At 41.0% G+C, this 19041-nt stretch overlaps 1 protein-coding gene across 8 annotated transcripts in view; it reads right to left on the bottom strand.

Annotated features, from left to right (window-relative positions):
- Positions 1–5456, bottom strand: part of PEX5L (peroxisomal biogenesis factor 5 like) — a 100599-nt gene extending 95143 nt beyond the window's left edge. The window contains exons 1-2 of one of the 8 annotated variants that reach the window (XM_054283121.1): positions 5239–5456; positions 4241–4337 (exon numbers count right to left, since the gene is read on the bottom strand). In XM_054283121.1, coding sequence (XP_054139096.1) covers positions 4241–4261 — 21 coding nt within the window. In that variant the 5' untranslated portion in view covers positions 4262–4337; positions 5239–5456. Of the gene's footprint in view, positions 1–4240; positions 4338–5238 lie in introns of those variants that run through there. The other 7 variants (XM_054283119.1, XM_054283125.1, XM_054283124.1 and 4 more) reach the window with 7 other exon arrangements.
- Positions 5457–19041: the final 13585 nt, after the last annotated feature.

Below are 19041 nucleotides of genomic sequence, written 5' to 3'. Positions count from 1 at the left end.
TGTTCTGCTTTTCTTTCCTCAGTCACTTAGCTGTGTCTTAAATGTTGAGAAATCAGTGCAAAAATGCCTTTTATAAAATATTTAGCAATACTTTTCATGCCCACTAAAAATGTGAAGCCCTTGAGGTTCCAACTCACAAGAATTTTCATGTACACATAATTTTTTGTAGACCCTCTACAAACATATAGGTGTGTGTTTGACAAATTGAAATTAGATGGGAATGATTAACAGGGATCATTTCATGTAAATAGGAAATGCCAACGGCACAATGTTAAATATCACAACACAAGAATTAAGGGCATGAAGCTGATTGCCTATGCAATTAAAAGTTTAGGAGACAAACTATCTGATCTGGAACCTGGCCAAGGCATCTTGACTAACAAGGCTGCTCCTGCAAAAAAGTGCCAGAGGAATTCTGATACCCCTGTGTGGTCAAGATTTCTGCTTTGTCTAAATTAAGCCATCTCAAAACATAACACTGCCATATATAAAACCCCATGCCAACATTTGGCAAAGCACTTCTTCTGTTCAAGCATTTGTGCTGGGGAAGGCTGACTAAATACAGCATCAGGGCAAACAGTTTTGAAAGCATTTATTTTGAATTTCATAGGAAGCCAAATGCTGTGCAAATCCCGTTCTGCGACTGAAATTTGCCCCCTGTTCATTTATAGTACTTTCATGGAAGTCAACAGGAGGACTGGTACCAGGTCTATAATATACTGTAAAGACTTTAAAACATCTTATAACTGGTTGTTAAAATGACAGCAATTTGAGAGCAGTGATTGGGGGTTGAACTCAGCTTATGTTCTGCTTCCATCTGTTGAAGATGGAAAACACACACAGGATTGCACACATAATCCTGAGAGACAAATACTCTCTTTCACCTGTACAGTTCAGCATTTAGACTTGGCTCTTCTGCCTTATCTGTGAATCCCAGGTGTGCTCCTGAATCCATCAGGTTCCATCCTGTCAGAGCCTACATCTACTGAATTAAACAGGACTTCTTACATAACTGAGGTTGTACATTGGTGGACAAACAACCCGTGCACCTCACCTGAAGTTCTCTCTCTCATGCAGAAGCCTCACCCCCGGGGCTCAGGAGGGGCAGCTGCTGCCTCAGGACCCAGGGCAGTCCCTGAGGTCACTGTGCAAACCCAGCCAGCAAACACTGAGAAATCAAAGGCTTTATCTCATGAGGATGGTGAGACAGCTTTGAAAGAGCTCCCGTGGCACTGCACTTCCCTGCATCCCAGTGCTGCTCATGGATGCGCTGCACAAGTGATGGCAAAAGCAAATCCTACAGAAAGGCACCTGGAAATGTGAAGGCAGGACATACCCTCCTGTTAGATGTTTTAAAATGCCTTTGGAATTTTAGCTTAGGACCTCTTTAGTATTCCTGTGTTGTGAGGCTTCACTTAGAAACCAGTAAGGAGAAAATCTAAACCTAGGTATTTGGAATAAACAAAGTGATTTTCTGGCTTTTGGAAAAAAAAAAAAAACCCAACCAAACAACAAACCTAATCTGTACTGTAAACAAAAAATTAAGAAGAGATACACACATTATGGCCTGATGTGGTAAAGTACTTTCAGTGGTGGACTTCAGCAGGGCTTAAATGCAAAGTATATTTCATCTACACTTGCACAGTTTACTGAGCTTAGTCAGAAATTCCCCACTGAAGCTGAGAATGATTGATGCCTCTCCAAGATAGGTAAAACCCCAATCTCTGTAATTATGCTTATTACCTTGTTACGGTTGTTAAGGTTCTCCCCTTTTAGAAGTATTCCAAGAATTAGCTGACTTACAGCAGGTTATTAGTCAAACAGGGGCTCTGCAAGCTTCTTTTAAAATAAGGGGACTATGGAATTAATTCTGCAGATTTTACTTTTATATCTGAGAACAGAAGAGTCGCAAAAAGGGAATGACTACTGGAATTCTAAATCAGATCCTACATTTAACCCCAATAATTTCAGAAGAGCGATTGCTCTAAGGCGTGCAGGATCAGGTGTTGGATATTGGCCCATCACTTTGCATTTGGATGTACCCAGTGCAGTTTACCCAGCTAAACACCTTCTCTTCAGGAACTGTAAGCTCTATTAAGGCCTCAGTGCTTTAAAAATCAGATCATTTTTGCTTAGGAGTCCAGGGTGCTGACCTATGTGTCTGACTTGATCCACCCAAACTGGGATGGGTTTATGGTTCACCTTATTTTAGGTAATAGCAAATAGCTCTTCCTAAATTAGTAAAAGTCTTAGAAGAAGTCTTGGATAGTAAGAAAGAACCTATAATGCTTAAAATGTGCTGACATTTTTCTTTTTTTTTACATGTATTTGTATGGTAACTTAGCCTATGTTCTAACACGGTTTAATCAACATTACAGTAGATCATCTCATTGCAAAGAAATGAGCTTTTTATTGTCTTTGCCTGACTCACTTAAAGGATCTAATTAAGGATATACTAAACATGAAAATCTCTCCTAAGGCTTTAAGCTTTGTAGATGTTATCTGAAGCTCATTAATGCTTCCTGTTAGGACAAAAATATATTCAAAAGTTTGGATGATGAACCGAGGTGGGCTTTTGTTTTTAAAAACTGTAAGTGTATTCAACAGGAATAGAATTTTTACTTCAGTACGGCTTTTAAGAAAATTTGGTTATAATTTATTTAATTTCTTTATATATATATATAAAATTTATTTAATTGAGCTAAAAAAATAAAAATATTTTGAAAGAAGAAATTAAAGTGTACATCAGTCACAACATATTTGCATGTTTTGACCTTATTTCCTATTGCAAGTTTGACTTCAATCTTTAAATGACTCACAAAATTTACAGTGCTGTGAGACACCTCAAGATTCCATTAGATTCCCTTTTACAAAGTGCTGTATGTTTACTGAAATCTTGCAAGATGTCACTCACAGCAAAGAACATCTGCTTTCTTAAGGATGTAAATACCTATTTGGCAATGTCCCATTCAGCAGCATTATTTATAGGACTGGTTTTGTGTTTTAACCTTATTATCAGAAACAAACGGTAACATGCATACTCCCTCTATTGATTACATCTCCTGTGAAAACCTGTTTGCTCTCCTGTTAAGCAGTGTTATGTCACATTATTTATCACTGCCGCGACCAGATAACTCAAACATGAAAGAGTAACCGGTGTCATTCAGCTCTGGAAGGCAGTGCTGGGTCAGAGTCCTGCCTTAACTCCTCTGTACTGTGCCCAGCCCGGGCTCTGACACTCCTGCTGTCCCCAAGACCGCTCAGCCGGGGTTTAAATGCTGTGCACACCCAACACAAGTGGTCAGCTCGCACCTCCCGAGGCTGCAGCTCCCCTCTGAACAGCCTCGGTGCTAACACCACACGCAAGGCTGGTGCCTGATAAAAGCATTTGATTGCTCCTGGCAGTGAACACCAAGCCAGATTGGGTCAAAGCAAAGGGATGAATCTGGGAGATCAATGAAAACCTTTACTCCACTTTGATAGTTCCTCCTTCAAAACAGACCTGGCTTTCCAAGGAAGAGCCATGTGAAGGAGAGCGGGAGTCAAGGTTAAAGCCATCAGGTCCAAGGCAGTGGAATGTTTTTATCAGGGAGGGGTGTATTCTGCCAAGGCAACAGATCAGTAGGATCATCAGACAAGATTTCTGCCTAAAATCTTGAAGTCTCTTTGCCATGTGTTTGAATTCATTCTACAAAGTCATTCCGTGGCTTAGCAAAATTAATCCTCATCCCGTGTGGGGAGGGAGGAATAGAAATTCATCACCTTTAAACACAACACACTGAGCAAATCGACAGTTTGAGTGTGTTGTGAAACCTTTGCAGATTTTGAAAAGCAAGTGCTCTGTCTTTTCCCTTATTGTTTGCCCTTCACTTGACATACAGGAAGAGATGCATCAAGAGGATGGCAGGAGACATGTGTCACTTAAAGCATGCCATAACAATGTTTGCCCTGGAATACTCCCTTGGATCTGTTTGAACAAGCAGGCATCACACACGGAAAAACACACAGAGAACTTCACCTAGTTACAAAGTTGACAGAACCCCTTTGCCATCCACCCCCGCCGAGCAGCGCCAGCCCCGGGCACGCCGCTCCCTCCGGCCCTGAGCGCCACGGTCACACCGTACCAGGTCACTTGTTGCACAGTGCCAGGGTGGCATCTCCCCTCCGCTCAGCCCACCGAAACTTCCCGGAGCCGCGTTCCCCGGAGCCCGCCCGGAGCCGCCGGTGCGCGGCCGCTTACCTGCATGTGTCCCTGGTACATGCTGCCCGGCCCCCGGCTGCCCTCAGGCCGGCAGTCGGCTCCGCGCTGCGCGGGGGGCACTGCTCCGGCCGCTCCACTACAAGAAAGGAAAAAAAAAAAAAAAAAAAAGGGAAAAAACAAAAAAAAAAGCAAAACGGAAAAAAATAAAAAAAGCCTAACCCTGAACGAGCTATTTTTGGCTAAATAGCAAAATTTGTCCTGGCAGCTCCTGTACTGGTTTTAGTAAGCCAGAGCTGTTCGGCGCCCTCCTCTCGCCTCGCTGCCTGCTTTCCCCCGTGAGGCGGTGCCGGCGCTGCCCAGGGCAGTGCTCGGGGGCGCTGGGCAGGCGGGCGGACCCGGGCAGGGCTGCGGGCGGCCGGGCGGGGAGAGCCGCGGGGCGGAGCGGGGCCGCCGCTGCTGCCGGGCCTCGCCCGCCCGCCCGCGCCGTGCCTCGTCCCGCGGCAGCCGCCCCGGCCTGGCGGCCCCGGCCCCGGCCGCCCTCCCCCGCCTCCCTCCCGCCGGCAGCCCCGGCCTCCTTCCCGCCCCCCTTCCCTCCTCCTCCTTCCTTCTCTCCTCCCTTCTTCCCTCCCTCTCTCCCTCCGCAGGAGGAGCGCGCAGCATCCAGGGAACGCGCGGAGCCCCGCGGCCGCCGGGCGGGTCCCGCTGCAGCCGCGGAGCCCCGGCCCCACCGCCCCGCCAGGGCTGGCGGCTCTCGCTGCAGTCATTAAAAGAAAAAAAATACAAAACAACACGGAAAAAAAAAAACCACCCCACAAAAAACCTGCTAAGCATCACAGCAAAAATCGGAGCGTCCCGGAGGCAGGACCCGGCAAAACCCGGCTGTGGCACCGGGTCGAGAGTTTCGCTCCCCGGGTGGAAGCGGAGGGGGCGCGGAGGGAGCGGCTCCGGCGCGGGCGCATCCCGGAGCGGAGCGGGAGCGGCAGCGCCGCGCTCTCGGCCGCGATTAACCGGGTTTCAGCGAAAGGACCGGGCCCTACCTTGTGCTCTGCGTATGGAGAGCGAACGTGGTCTCTTGCGATTCCCAGAAAATGTCAGGAGACTCTTGTTCTGGCTTGGTAGTAGCGCTTAGTAGCGTTTTTCAACGCTTGCCAAAGACGCCGTTATATAGGCAAAAATCTGGCACCGGCCCGTGCGTGCAAAATTCTGACCTTGTAAACTGGCACAACAGGCCTGGCTAAATCCTGAAGGAGACACCTGCATCATCTTGGATCCAGCTTTTTTCTCTACTTTGCCGCCTCAAACCTGAAACTCCCCATCTGCTAAAAGGAGCAGCTGCTTCAATTTCATCGTAAATTTCTGTCCTACCCAGTGTGTCTATATTCAGTAGCACAGAAAACCTCCAGCGCCTGGAATTTGCTAGATTGTGTAATTTCTTGGCTCTGAGCTCTCAAGTTTCACTATTAAACTACACTAAACTTTATGATGCTTTTGATAGAGCAATCCAGCCTTAAGCATGCTCCTGTACTAGAGCAATGCAAAATAGATTTCTTATCCTGAAAGCAGCACATTTGTATCATCACAGCTCTCATTTCAGCTGACTAAAAAACCTTTTTGAAGTGTTCCCATTCAGCTAAAAAAAAGGGGGTTTGCAGAACATGAGTTCGGAAAGTCTTCAGTGATGGCATAAGCAAAATCTATCCAATTATTTTTTTCACTTAGGCTTAAGAGTTTTATCTTTTAGATAAATAGCAAAAGTGGCAGTTCTCTTACATCCAGTGAATACATATCCAGCTCACTGAGATTTTCAGAGCAGCCGAGGAGTTTAGCCATGTATTGGTGACAAAAGGAAAGAAGAAATGAATATTTTTTTTTGTCTAAATCCCTTAAGCTGCTTTGAAAACCTCAATTAGGAGCTGATGAGCTTAAAATACATCTTTGGGATTGTCCATACATGTTAGACATATATTACTGTAAAATTTCACAAAGGGTGACTGCACTTAGGTGAAACTATCAGATTTGAATCACCATGGTTTCACTTTTTGTGCTCAATTTATAGGTTTAGATCCAGGTGAAAACAACCAAGTTCTATTTAAACTTGGAGCCCTGATGTCTTTGCTGTTTGTTGAGATTTATTAGACTCTTAAGCTTTTAGTAATCTTGAAGGTGCAATTTTTCACTCTGACTAGAGTAGATCCAGAGTGTCCATTCCTGTGTCAGTGTGCAGGTTTTCTATAGTAGCTAAATGTTTCTAAGGCACTTGAAAATATCTTTTCCTTACTGTTTTTTTATTGTTATTGTTGTTTTAAGTCTGAGGCTCTTGTGTTTTTCTTAGGGGTAAAACTGGGGGAAATTTGTCAATGCCAGTGTGTAGCAATATCTCCTTTCTCTAAGTCTAAGTATATGTATTGTAACTTAAATTTTTTCTACAGGGTATAAAAATCACACATATAGTAGAAGAGTTGTTAATTTAGCAATGGTTATTCATGCTGTGTTATTTGTGAGCGCAGAACAAACATTGGTAGAATTTGTCAGGATCCAAATGCTAGAAATTAATAGTGTAGTGTGTTACAGGCATTTTTCCTAATGCATCTGAAGCACGATTCGTTGCACAATTTGTTGATGCAATGGCATGTTGATGTCACATTTTGGCAGGATTTGAGTGATCCAGTAAAGCCAGACAGATCCAGCTTTTGCCTTTTTCCTTAGCAGGGCTAAATCTCTTGGCAGTGGCCAGGGAGGAAGCTGGCAGAGCAGCAGTGGGTGCAGAGCAGAGATGGAGGGAGAGCTGTGCAGGGACACAGGGGCTGCCAGGGGCTCCTCCTGCTTCAGAGCTGGTCCTCAAATGTGGTTCAGCCCAAGGCACAATCTCACAAGGGCTCTGCTTCCACAGGTGTGAACTCTGCCTCTGCTCTCGCTCTTCACAAGAAGAGGCTTCAGTGAGACTGTTTCTCTCTCCATCTAGTCCTAACCTGCAATCAATCTATGATCCTTATTGCTCAGTTACTTAAAAAAGGCAGTGCTGGGTGCCACAGAAAGCATTAATGTGTAATTCTGTACCATGCTTATAAAGGCAAGTTCTTTACAGCTTAGAAACAGGTGAGTGCCAGGATCCATAATCTTCTCTGACTCTGCTCTGTTTGTGAATGTGAAAATCTGTTTTGTTGCGGGGCATAGATAATCGCACAAGGTTCACTTGCTTTAAAATGCTTTGAAAACTTTTTTCTTTTGTGTTCCCTTTTGGTCTGTCTCTGTGGCTGCATTAATATTTGAACCAGTGATGTCTGTGTGCTATGATCTCTCTAAGCTTTGTTGTTTGTTATGGCAAAAATGGAAAAAAAATCATGGTAGAGAATATGAAAGTCATAATGTTTGTTAAGAAAAAGAAAAGTCACCATATGGCTCAACAGATTTTAATTAATATTAAATTGCCAGGGGAAATTTTGAGAGAAGTCAAATAAAAATCCTTTATTTTACAAATAAATGCTCAGATTTTGTTTTTGAATGCATTGCTGGGGCAATTGGGACTATTGGGAAGTTGAAAGACAGTAATAGGAGGGCCCTCTCAGAAATACAAAGTGCACAAGGTGATTTTGGAGAAGCTGGCAGCTACCTAGTTACTGTCAGAACCCTGACACTTACCTACCCCTGGGAGGTGGTAGAGATTTCATTCCTTTAGACCTTACTGATATTTCTGTCATCCTGTAAACTTAAAATACTCTTAAATCACTGACTGTGAAGCTGCACACAACCATTTCTATAGATTCCAAGTTAAGAACACTTATTCTAACATTCTTCATTAACCCAGTGATGGGAATGGCAGGGTCTGGGATTTCTACTCTAAGAAACCACATGGCAAGGGTACGTCCTGATTTTTATTAGGGAAATCTTAAACATGAACAGATAAACAGGCCTGCAGACTTCATGTAGAAAAGTGAAAATGTCCTCGATGTGTTGTGTGCAAAGAAGTGTTCAATGCGAGAGTTGGAAATGCAATTTGAGGAGGATGAGTTGTAGCACTGGAGGCTCGGAGGGGCCACTTTGGGGAACTTGTGCCTCTGGATGCCCAGCAGGTGCTGTACCCATCACTCAAGGATGCTTCTCAGATCCCTCTGAATCTCTGCTGCTTCTCAGGTGTGACAACAGGTTGTGCTGCCAGCATCCAACAATAGCACATGTTTGCTCATAAAGACACAGATTTGCTGCTTTGTTCAATAATAGGTTAATGTTCTGGTGCATGTATGTTGTATAAGACATCAGTCTATTAGCTCATGTAACCATGGAGATAAGTAATTTGCGTACATGGAAACTCTTTGCGTTAATTTATGCCTAGTGCCTATATTTTGTTAAGAAATAGATTTTTACAAACATTATTATTAATAAATATTTTCGTTAATGCTGTTTTCTGCTAACTGAGAATAATCGGCCTAATTTGTGAAAACATGGAGCTGATTAAAAATTAACTACTGAAAATAACCTAGCTTATTCTTAGACTCAAGTGAGGTTGCAAAAAACTGTCAAAATTAATATATTAATAGTGTTAAACTTTATCAATAACATACAATTAGGATTTGTAATATTGTTAGTTCTGACAGATTCTAATTACACTTTATACTCTGTTTTTTAGTGGCAGTTATAAGGTGTGAAAGGTACAACCACACATTAGTGGAAGTGCTAATTATATTATGTGTATTTACACATTCCTTTCCTATGCTAATGTGTTTGTATATGTTTAGGGAATACGTATAAAGAAGATTCTTGAGATCCTTTACGTGCTTTAATGAATAATAAATGTGAACAAGACACAATCCAAAATTAATTTTAAATTCTAAAAGTTTTGCTAATGATGCATATACAATGTTTAATTAACAAGACTCAGTGTAGAAACCACCAGCCACAGTAACAAATGACAATTAGGGTGTAGATAGTGCGAGTAGAATACTAACAGTATAATTCTTCATTATGTTGGAGTCACACCACTTTTATTTGCCTGCAGCTCTGTATCTGTTAGTAAATACACCAGTTTTATTCACGTGCAGCTCTGTATCTGTGATGGAATCTGTGAGCAGCTACTGAGAGAGGATACAAGCCATGGTCAGAGAGCACTGAGAGAGGATACAAGCCATGGTCAGAGAGTAACACATCATCCACATCAAATCATCAACCAGGAGAACAGGAAATTGGCTCCCAGTGGGTCTGTCCTGCCTTTACCCCGCGTGGTTGTGTTTCTTAGCACCATAGTTACTGTTTGTGCAGCCACCCAGTCAGCTCTAGCACAGGAGGTTTTCTTTGTTTGCAGAGGAGCTGGTTTGGATGTGTAGTGATGCTGTTCTCCACACAGAAATGCTTCATGCAGGAGGGTTCATCTGCCAGTGTAGACAAAGAAAAGAGGAGAAATCATGGCTTTGCACTCTCACCAGCCACCTGACTGCAGATCCCAAGAAGCTCCATGTCAATGGCCAAACAGCCATCCTTGGAAGTTTTCCTGAATTTGGACCCCGGTGCGTGTCTGCTGAAATCAATACAACCTTCCGCTGACTCCATTGAACAGAGTGCATGGATAGGGGCCTCATCTACAAGTGCTGCAGACTTGTAACCCCACCATTTCTCATCTACGGAGTAGGAAAAGGTTTCATGGAAGATCTAGAACCCCCAGAGATACACTGGTCCTGCAGCTGGTGTGACTGCAGTGTAGCACAAATGTCTTTGGGTTGATTCTGCAACCCCATTGAAAGTCTCACAATGCTGGAAATCCACAACCCAACAGATAATCAGCTCCAGTTCTTAACTATCCTACTATTTGAGTTTTTACTATTGACCTTATTTAAACAGGCACTGATGAAGTTTATGCCCTTTGTTCTGTTTGCTTTAGACAAAATTGATGTGAAGAAGGATATGTTCCATTTTCTTTTATGGCTTCTCTGTACACATTTTAATAAAATTACTGCATCTTCCTGTAATTTTCTCTTTTCTAAAAGAGTAAGCAATGCTAGGTCTTTAAACCTTGTCACACAGGTTGGGTTTTCCAGATCTTGATCATCTCTTTTGTTACTTCTCTTAGACAGGTTTACTTCAGTAATGACCCAAACTGGACAAGTACCAGAAGAAATTCTTCATGTGTGTTACATGCAGTATTTCTGTTTCCACATCTCTCTGTGGTGTTGCAACACCAGGATCCTGTTGAGTGGTGTTAATCTTGTGATCCTGTTACCTCTGGTGATATTACTGAATCATTTTCTTAGCCACTGTGGTTTTTGTGGCTGAGTAGTCCTACCTAACTTTAGAATTTTGATGCTGTGCTTAACCACTTGTATTCTGCTTCTTCAAAACCATTTTCCACCTTTATTTAGATGTTTTTAAATTTTGAGCACATCCTTGTTTTATTCTCTTAGGCTTTTTCTAGATTTATGTTCCCTGTAAATTTAACTAATATGCCTTCTATTCCTTTAGCCAAATCATTAATCAAAATACTGGATTACCTGCTGGAATGCCACTCAGGAAAACCCTCTAGTCTGACAGTGAATCATCAGAAACTATTTTCTGAGTAAAGCTAAGCAATCATGTAAGTGGGATTTTTCTATACTATGTTTTTCCCCCAGCTCTTTATGACTGGATTGTAAAGTTCTTATTAAATATACCTGCTGTGTTTTGCCTGCCTGTAATACCTGGCAGTACTGTACAGAAAAATCAGTCTGCAATGCTGATTACTCCTCCCTTATTTTAATCTAGGTATTAAAACTATTTATTTGTTACAGTATTTCTGCTGTAACTAGAAATAAGCTTCCTAGCTCTTCTTGCCCTATTTTTAATGATAAGCACTGTGTTTGTACCTGTTTATAATTCTGTTTAATGCTTCTAAGATTGTTTCTATTTATGCTCAGAGTATCTGAGGGCAATTTTGATCAGGTGGAGTATTCTGAAGAAAACTGACTTGCCTAAATACTTAAAGTCTGTGTTTTCCCATCACTCTTGTTGGGTCTGTTGTGCTTCCCATTACACCTGACCATCTTAGGTAATTGAAATCTACCTTTTTTTCAGATACCAGTTTCATATAGCTCACTGGGAGTTCCAAAACATGTTTTAGAAGCTGCATAAGTATGCAGGCATTTATCTACTCCAGGCTCCTGGTGTCTGTGCTGGATGGGTGACATATCCAGCCTGGCTGTGATTTACACCTAGCTTTGGTATATCTGCACTGCATTGCCATTACATAAATGAGTGCAATTTAAACACATAAATTTACCCTAAATTAGGGAAAATTGCTTAGGCAGAAATCTTGTTCATAGAGTTAATGAAAGTCTGGCTTAAATAGTTGAGTATTGCTAAAAATGTTTCTGCTGTACTAGTGCCTAAAACATGCTGGCCCTGAAATGAAAGGAAGATTTGAAAGGATTTTCTTCTGATAATTTTTTTCTTGAGTATAAAAACTCTCTTCAGATCTCAAAGTGAAAATTTGGCTCTAATTAGATTCTATCCACTAGTGATTGCTGGTGATATAGATGAGACATAGCCCTCTTACTGTATTAAACTGCTTTTCTGTTTGTTGTACTTAACAAACCTTCAGAAATTACTGGAATCATCAGAGCATCCATTTAGAGCCACTCCACATGGTTACTGACATGAGGGACTTCCTGGCAGTGAAAGGTTTAATGTTGCCATATAAATTCATGATAGGCAGCACGAAAAAGATATGAGAGCACTTTGTTCTTCAGATCCTGCTCAATATAAAAGAAAGAAATATTTTTATTGAAGTAGGAATATTCTTACTCACTGGAGAGGTGCTGCAACACAGAGGAGTTAGAAAACCCAAATACCTCGGTCTTAAGAACAGTCTTTAAACTACAGATCTCAAGGCATTTTGGGTGTAAGTGCTGTTATCAGCATTTTATGCAGGCAGAGAAAGAGATTGGGAAATTCCATCACTGACTGAGCAGGTTGTTAAACAGCTCAGAAAGTTGAGACATTTTGTGATGAGCAGTTCCAAAAACATTCATCAGGGAGTATTCAAGGAACTGCTTAAGGATGTCTCTGGACTGTTAATGTTGGTTTTTATTAATTGATACAGCACTGGGAAGGCAAATACTGTGCCAGAATTTTAAATGGGATGGCTTCATAATTACAGGCCTTTCAGCCTGGTGCCAATCTCTGGCAAAATAATGGAAGACTGATATGGGATATTATTAGCAAAATAATCAGGAATAATGTAATATATGGCAGTTCTTATTGGTTTATGGAAAATATATCTTGTTGGACTAACTCAATAACTTTCTTCTGATATATGAGGTTTGGTTGATGAATGTTCTGGTGCTGATGTAGTGGACTTTCTTGGGGCATTTGTCATGGTACCGCACAACCTTTGATTAAGGAATGAGAATAAAGCAAATTAAACTCGGCAACATATTACAAAAACCTAAAACTGCTTATCTGGTAGTCTTAATATTCAAAATGGGAATTAATATCTAATAGGCTCCCTTAGGGATTGTTGGGTCATGCTCTGTTTCCCATTTCTTTTAAAGACTGGGAAGTTATTTTAAAAATAATTAATGGTCAATTTATGTAGATAGAATAAATTTTGGGCCTTTGGAAAGAAATCTAGTGTATGAAGTGATTAATAAATCAGGTAAAACTGAAGGTATACCCCTGTCCTTTGAAGGGCAAGGTACTGGACTTTGATGGTCTTTATGGCTCCCTTCCAACTCAGGCCATTACATGGATCTGTGATTCTAAATTATTATTGCAGGATGAATGACTGACCTGTGAAATAATAACAGAAAGTTATGTAGGGGATCATGATAGATAACTGGGGGAATATAGGGTTTTACTGTCCCACCAAAGGCCTAGAGGTGGCCCAAAGAGATCCTTCCAGCAGTGATGATGGAGCATCCTGTGTCAGTAGTGATGTGATAATTCCCCAGCAGCTGAGTGCATGGGAAGATACAGATTCGCGTGTCAGACAGGAATAAAGAGTTGGTGAGGCCTTAGAGAATGATTCTTTGCAGCAAGACACTCAAGGACTTGAATCTACTTAGTTTAAGCAGAGGTAATTTGTCGCAGCATGTGACTATATAAGGCACAGAATAAGGGACTGAAAAACTTCAACATAGCAGTTATAAAGAAATAAAATGGTGTAAAGTTGGAAGTTAGGCAAAGTTAGACTCCAGGTGCAAATTTCTGTAATAATGGTAATAAACCGTTCAAATTATTTTTAAAGGATCATTGTGGGTCCTTTGGCTGGAGTTTTTAAAATCAAGATTCCTTGGGTTTTATTTTTTTCTTCTTCAACTAGGAATTGATTTAGACTGAACCTGTAGTTGTGTTATGGGAACTCTGTGTCATGTTATTGATCATTGTGTTACTGATCATTGTTAGAACAGTTTTTGGAATTTCTAAACTGATTTACTCAAGCCTACCCAGTGGGACACTGACAGGATAGTACCAGTTCCTACAGATTCCCAGCCTGAGGTGTTATCCTCTATACCACATAACTTCCTACTAATTAGGGGAAAGGCTGGAATTTGTTCAATATATGTTTTTTACACACAGATGCAAATGTGATAGTCCTGCTTCCATGCTCAGTGGGGGAGGTGAGGGGAGCTCTTTCCCCACCTGTGCCCCTTGCCCAGGAGCAGCTTCTCAGCACTTTGTGCTGGGTGAGTGCAGAATTGTGGAAACCCCAGCCAGGGCCAAGCTGAACCTCATTCTGTGGCCTCCAGACAGCTGATGTCACTCTGGGAAGGCTCTTCTTGGAAGTCAGGGCTGATCTCCCTCATACACCCCGTATCAGATGAAGAATGTGCTTTCCTCAGTTCCCTTGGAGCCATCAAAGCTTTTTTCATTACAATTTTTGGCTTTCCTCTACTGCACTGGCTCCCAAGTCATTACTTTCCTCTGCTGAGCAGGAAGTTTGTGTTTCAGATGCTCCTTTTTCATAATGCATGTTCAATTTCAACCCCTAACAATAATTTTTATTAATGATGGATCTTTCTGTTTTTTCCCCTTTTTTTTTTTAACTGAAGCACCTGTGTTGGTTAAATAGTTCCTATAAAATAGATCAGGAGTTGTTTGCTGACAGACAGAAAAGGTGTACTGCCAAGAAGGGAGGATATAAGGAAACACTCTTCTGAGACCTGTTTTTGTGAGATCCTGAACGTGTGTCTGTCCCACCATCTCAAAAGGCCAAATCCTTGTGCCCTTGCTCAGCTGCTTGAATATGAGAGGTGGTCTGAAATTTTTCAGTCCAGCTGGGCCAGTTCCGGAGTGATTCAGTGTCACCCCTGAAGTCATTTGGTATTCCTTATGTTTGATGTGGTGTCATGTGGAGAGGCAGCACAAAGATCTCTGTGTTTTACAGCGTTTCACAGCAAGAGGGGCAGCCATGCAGAGAAGTGTGCACATCAGCTCGTTGAGAGGAGAACAGATCCTCATTTGATTCCAGCACAGGCTGGTGCAGGGAGCTGGGGAACACCTGCCAAGGGAAAAGCTGCTGGGCCACCAGTTATGGTAATACACCAGCTTCAGTTCATCTTTTCTTCTGCTGTAACAAAAATGGCAAGGCAGGATTAATAGCAAGGAAGTAACTTTTAAATAGCAGGAGTTTGTAAATGTCAGACTCAGCGTGTCAGACTGGTCTGCCACAAACAAATCCTGCTGCTTTTTTCTTTTTGGGTTTTTTGTTATTCACAAATAACCTGTGTTTCAGGCTCATTATTTAATGGTTCTAGGCATATTCATAACAGATATTCATTTTGACTACAGAGAGAGAAAATAAGGCATCATTTTTTTCATTTGCTAACATATTGGGATGCATAGATGGTAGCTGACAAAATTTGACTGGGGTTCTTTGACAAAGAGGGAATAAAAAGCTCACTCTGAATTTTAAAGTTCTTTAAAGAATGTGCATCAGCAGCAATCAGGTCTAACAGGCTGAGATAGGGTGAGAATAATAATTTGCATCTTATGCTTATGTGAGAAATATCTCTGTAAAACAAGTGATTAAAGTGCACCACTGGGCTCTGAAGTCTGTCTTTTGAAAAACTGATTCTTTGAAAGCTGCCTTCTAGTTTGTCAGTGCCGGGGAAACTGGTTTGATTTTAGGAATTCTTTCATATCTATATGATGATATAAGATCCCAGTGCAGGGGAAATAGTTTTGCTTTGGCTTTGGGCCAGTTTGACTACCTGTCCTAATTGTGAAGAGCAGAATAAAAACCCCACTGGAATAAGAAGAGGTTATTTTCAAAGCAAATGTGACTGATAAAATAACACAAGACTCAGAGAAAAGACATGAGATTTGCACTTACAGATCTCTTGGTGCTTTTATAAATCTAATCCCAAAAAATAAGACATTCTCATTACAACCAGCTATGTCAGAGACATTCTGCACAGCTGTGCAACTGAACAAAGCTTTACAGGACATATGTAAAGCTTTGTTCAGTTGCATTTGATTTGATTCTCAGTAACTATTAATTTTCATAACTTTCAAAAAGAAACACTTCCTCACTTTGTCAGAGATGTTACCTGGTCATGTAAACTGACGACTTAGACCAGGAATTTATCTAAACTTTCCCAACACTGCTTCTCTTTTAAACTTGTCACTGGCACAGCCTCCCTGCTTCTGCTTTCTCAGTTGCAATCATGTCATTAGCTGCACATGTCCCAGGGCCAGCAGAGAGTTATAAACTCTGACACAAAGCTGTTACTGACAGCTCATCTTAATGGGGGATTTCAGATTCAGAAAGTAGCATGAGCAGATGTGATTAGGAAAATACAAAAAACCCAATGACTAACAGACACAAAGCCACAGAGCTATAACTATAAATACAAACAAATAATTGTGCTGTGCTCGTTTTCACCATGACAGACAACCTTTCACTACAACAATACATACACAGCAATAAAAGCTGGAAAATCCTGGAGCAGGGATAAATTCTCCCAGCTCCATGACAACAGCAATGTGATAATTTATACCTGACAAAGGCTTGCTCTTTACAGAACAACTCCACCTCTTTCAGAGTGGAATTCATCTTTTTGCAGGAGGTATTTACCTTCCCTGGTGTGGGCTTAGCAAGTAAATTCTGCACGAGGGGTTGGAAGGCAAATAGATCTTGTGCTGCTTTACTGCATCAGAGTATTTCACCTGCTGTGTTGTTGCATTGTTCAGATGAACAATTTGGCCTCCAAAGAATTCCTAATAGGAAGGGCTTTGCTAACTAATGTCAGAGTCAGCTGGTGTCCCTTGAGATGCTATAATTAAGATACAGCAGATGTTGAAACTTTTCTTCAGGAGATACTAGTGATTAAGATATCATGTGTAGTAGACATATGCATTTGCTTAGATACAAGGGAGAAAATAAGTTTTAAGTGAGATCCCTGTTTCATGAGGCAGGGAGGAAGATGCAGTGTGTGCTGGGAGATTTGTTTAGACCAGCTCATGGCAAAAGAATTAACTTGGGAAGTGTCTGCCTGATGAAGCAAAAACACCGCTGATGTGAGGAGGATGCAGGGCATGTAGAGAATTTGTACTTTGGCAAAAGAACTATTTGGTAGGTCCAAGGAGGAGGCAACAGCCTAATTTTTTTAATGCATCCCCCTTTACTCACTTTATTTGGATTACTGCATATCATCCTGCTTTGCTCTGTTACCAAATGAATAGATGGAGGCACTTTGGAGAAACGTTTGGGTCTTGTCTCTCTCTACTTTGGAAGCTCTTGTTCTACTTTGGAAGCTCTTGTCCTTCTCTGAAGTATGAAGTGATTTCATCTGAATTTTTGCTTTATTTTATGTATTACTACTTGTGTGCTGTTTGCTTTTGCTAAAGATACCTTGCCCAGTGTGTATCCACTCCTTGTGACAGGGAGTTTCTTATTGATGTGCTAAAAATCCTTCCAGAAGCTGATTCTGGAATACTGATGCTCCAGTCTCAGTGCCTCTTCATAAATCAGATCAAGGAAATTGCTGCTTAAGCACTGTTTATGCAAACTTTGGTTCAAAAACTGAGTGGTGTTTCCATTTAGGATTCAGAAAATGCACTTCAGCTGTATAATATTGAAGTCTTTGCTCCAGTAATGGATAAAGAGACTTTAATGTGTTCAATTAAAGCTTCACAATTCCTCCAGTGGTAACAGATTGTGCTATCACCCTACAAGAACTGTGAAGTGAGTTAATAGTGATCAAAATATCTACTGTGCCTACATCTCAATTTCCTTACATTACTGGCATGTTCGCTCTGCTGTCTTGCTTAAATTCCAGGTAAAAAAAAAATTATGTTGTGCCCACCTTAATTGTAGCTCCTTCCAAAGCACTCAGCAGTCCTTCAGCTTCCATATTTATCCTTTATTTCTGCCCCAACCTGTTGAGCAGTCACTGGAGCTGCCAGGCTATGGAGCTCTGCTCATGATTCCTCCATACAATCTACAAGTTCATTTTCACAGCACTTTCTTGGGAGAAAAGGCAACACATGAGTTATTTCTTTCCAATACAGCTGTACAATTTCAGATAAAAATATGAAGAACTAAGGCCAGATAAGTGAATGTTTCTGGGAGCTGTGTTGGCACTGTGCATTTGGTATGCTTTTATATCTGTGTCATTTGCAGTAGAGAAATTAAAATATTTTCAGAGCTAAAAACATTTACAAAAATAATGTGACAAAAACACCTGTAATCTCTTTAAAGTGTGAACTGCAGTTCAACCAAGGTGTCACTCTTCTATTCTAACTAATAAAGCAAAACTTCTTTCAATTTTTTGTAACATTTTTCTCTTAAGCACTGCAAAACCTTTTAGAAGTTTTAGGAGTTATGGATTATCATTATCTTCATTTGCGAGAGGAATTTACTGAATCTCAGAGGAAAGTTAAATGAATTGGAAACTTTGAAGTACTGGCAACTTCAGTTTTGAAATAATCTTTTTCCTGAAATTTAAAATCATTTGTCATTGAAGCAAAACTGCTCCCAAAATATGACTTTGTATTTCTGAAAGGGAGTCAGAAGAGTGTTTATGTAAGCCTAAAAATACCTAAATATCTTAGGTATGAAGCCATTTTGGGCTGGGAAGTCAATCACTTTCTGCAATTCACAGTTGCAACCAGTTCTTACTTGGCCATACTGTAGAAATTGAGCTGTTAATAAAATAATGGATGATTGACTGCTTCCTTTAAAAACATGAGTAGAGATAAGATGAATCAGTATTGTTACCTCTTCAGACCTTTTTTCCTTTGGTTTTGGGCTTTTTTGAAAACCAAATTAGATAATAGGTTTCTGACCTATAACTAAGTCTCTTAATCTGTAGGGAAACTTTTATGGTTTTGTTTGCCCAAAAATGCAAAGCCTAATGACTGACAGAAGAAATATATCTTACCTCAAACCAAAGGGAATTCTTGGTTCAGTCAGGAACTTAACAGAAGAGTAAAAATGTTGAATTTAGCTTCAACATCAAGTAAACTGCATTTATTCCTTCATCAGCTTTGAATTTTTAAATGTTCGTCACAAAGGGAAGGATACAGTTGGTGAGACGACACTGTGTTTCCAGAACAGACTTTTCCTCATCTTTGCTCTGTGGATTGGACTTCCTCTGTAGCCATAACTCTGTCACAAAGTGAATTTCTTCTCATAGGTGACCTCTTTGTTCTCTTGTCCATATTTTAGCTTTATTCACTCTATTAGCATGCTGCAAAAATTCACATTTTCAAGTGATTCTGCTATAAGGTGCCACAATGTTCTGCTGGGGTCACCAAGCAAAGTTGACACTGAGGTACATATGGTCTTTGTTGGAGAAAAATAGGGAAAATAAAATACAATAATGTGGCTATTTAAGTGAGTGATGAGGTTCACGTAGTGCTGTGCAACTGAA

Source organism: Melozone crissalis, unplaced genomic scaffold, assembly GCF_028551555.1.
Source record: "Melozone crissalis strain CALT ecotype California unplaced genomic scaffold, PUWL_Pcris_2 ptg000034l_1, whole genome shotgun sequence".
NCBI lineage: Eukaryota > Metazoa > Chordata > Aves > Passeriformes > Passerellidae > Melozone > Melozone crissalis.
The sequence above is the reverse complement of the archived record's forward strand: the minus strand, read 5'-3'. Positions and strand labels throughout refer to the sequence as shown.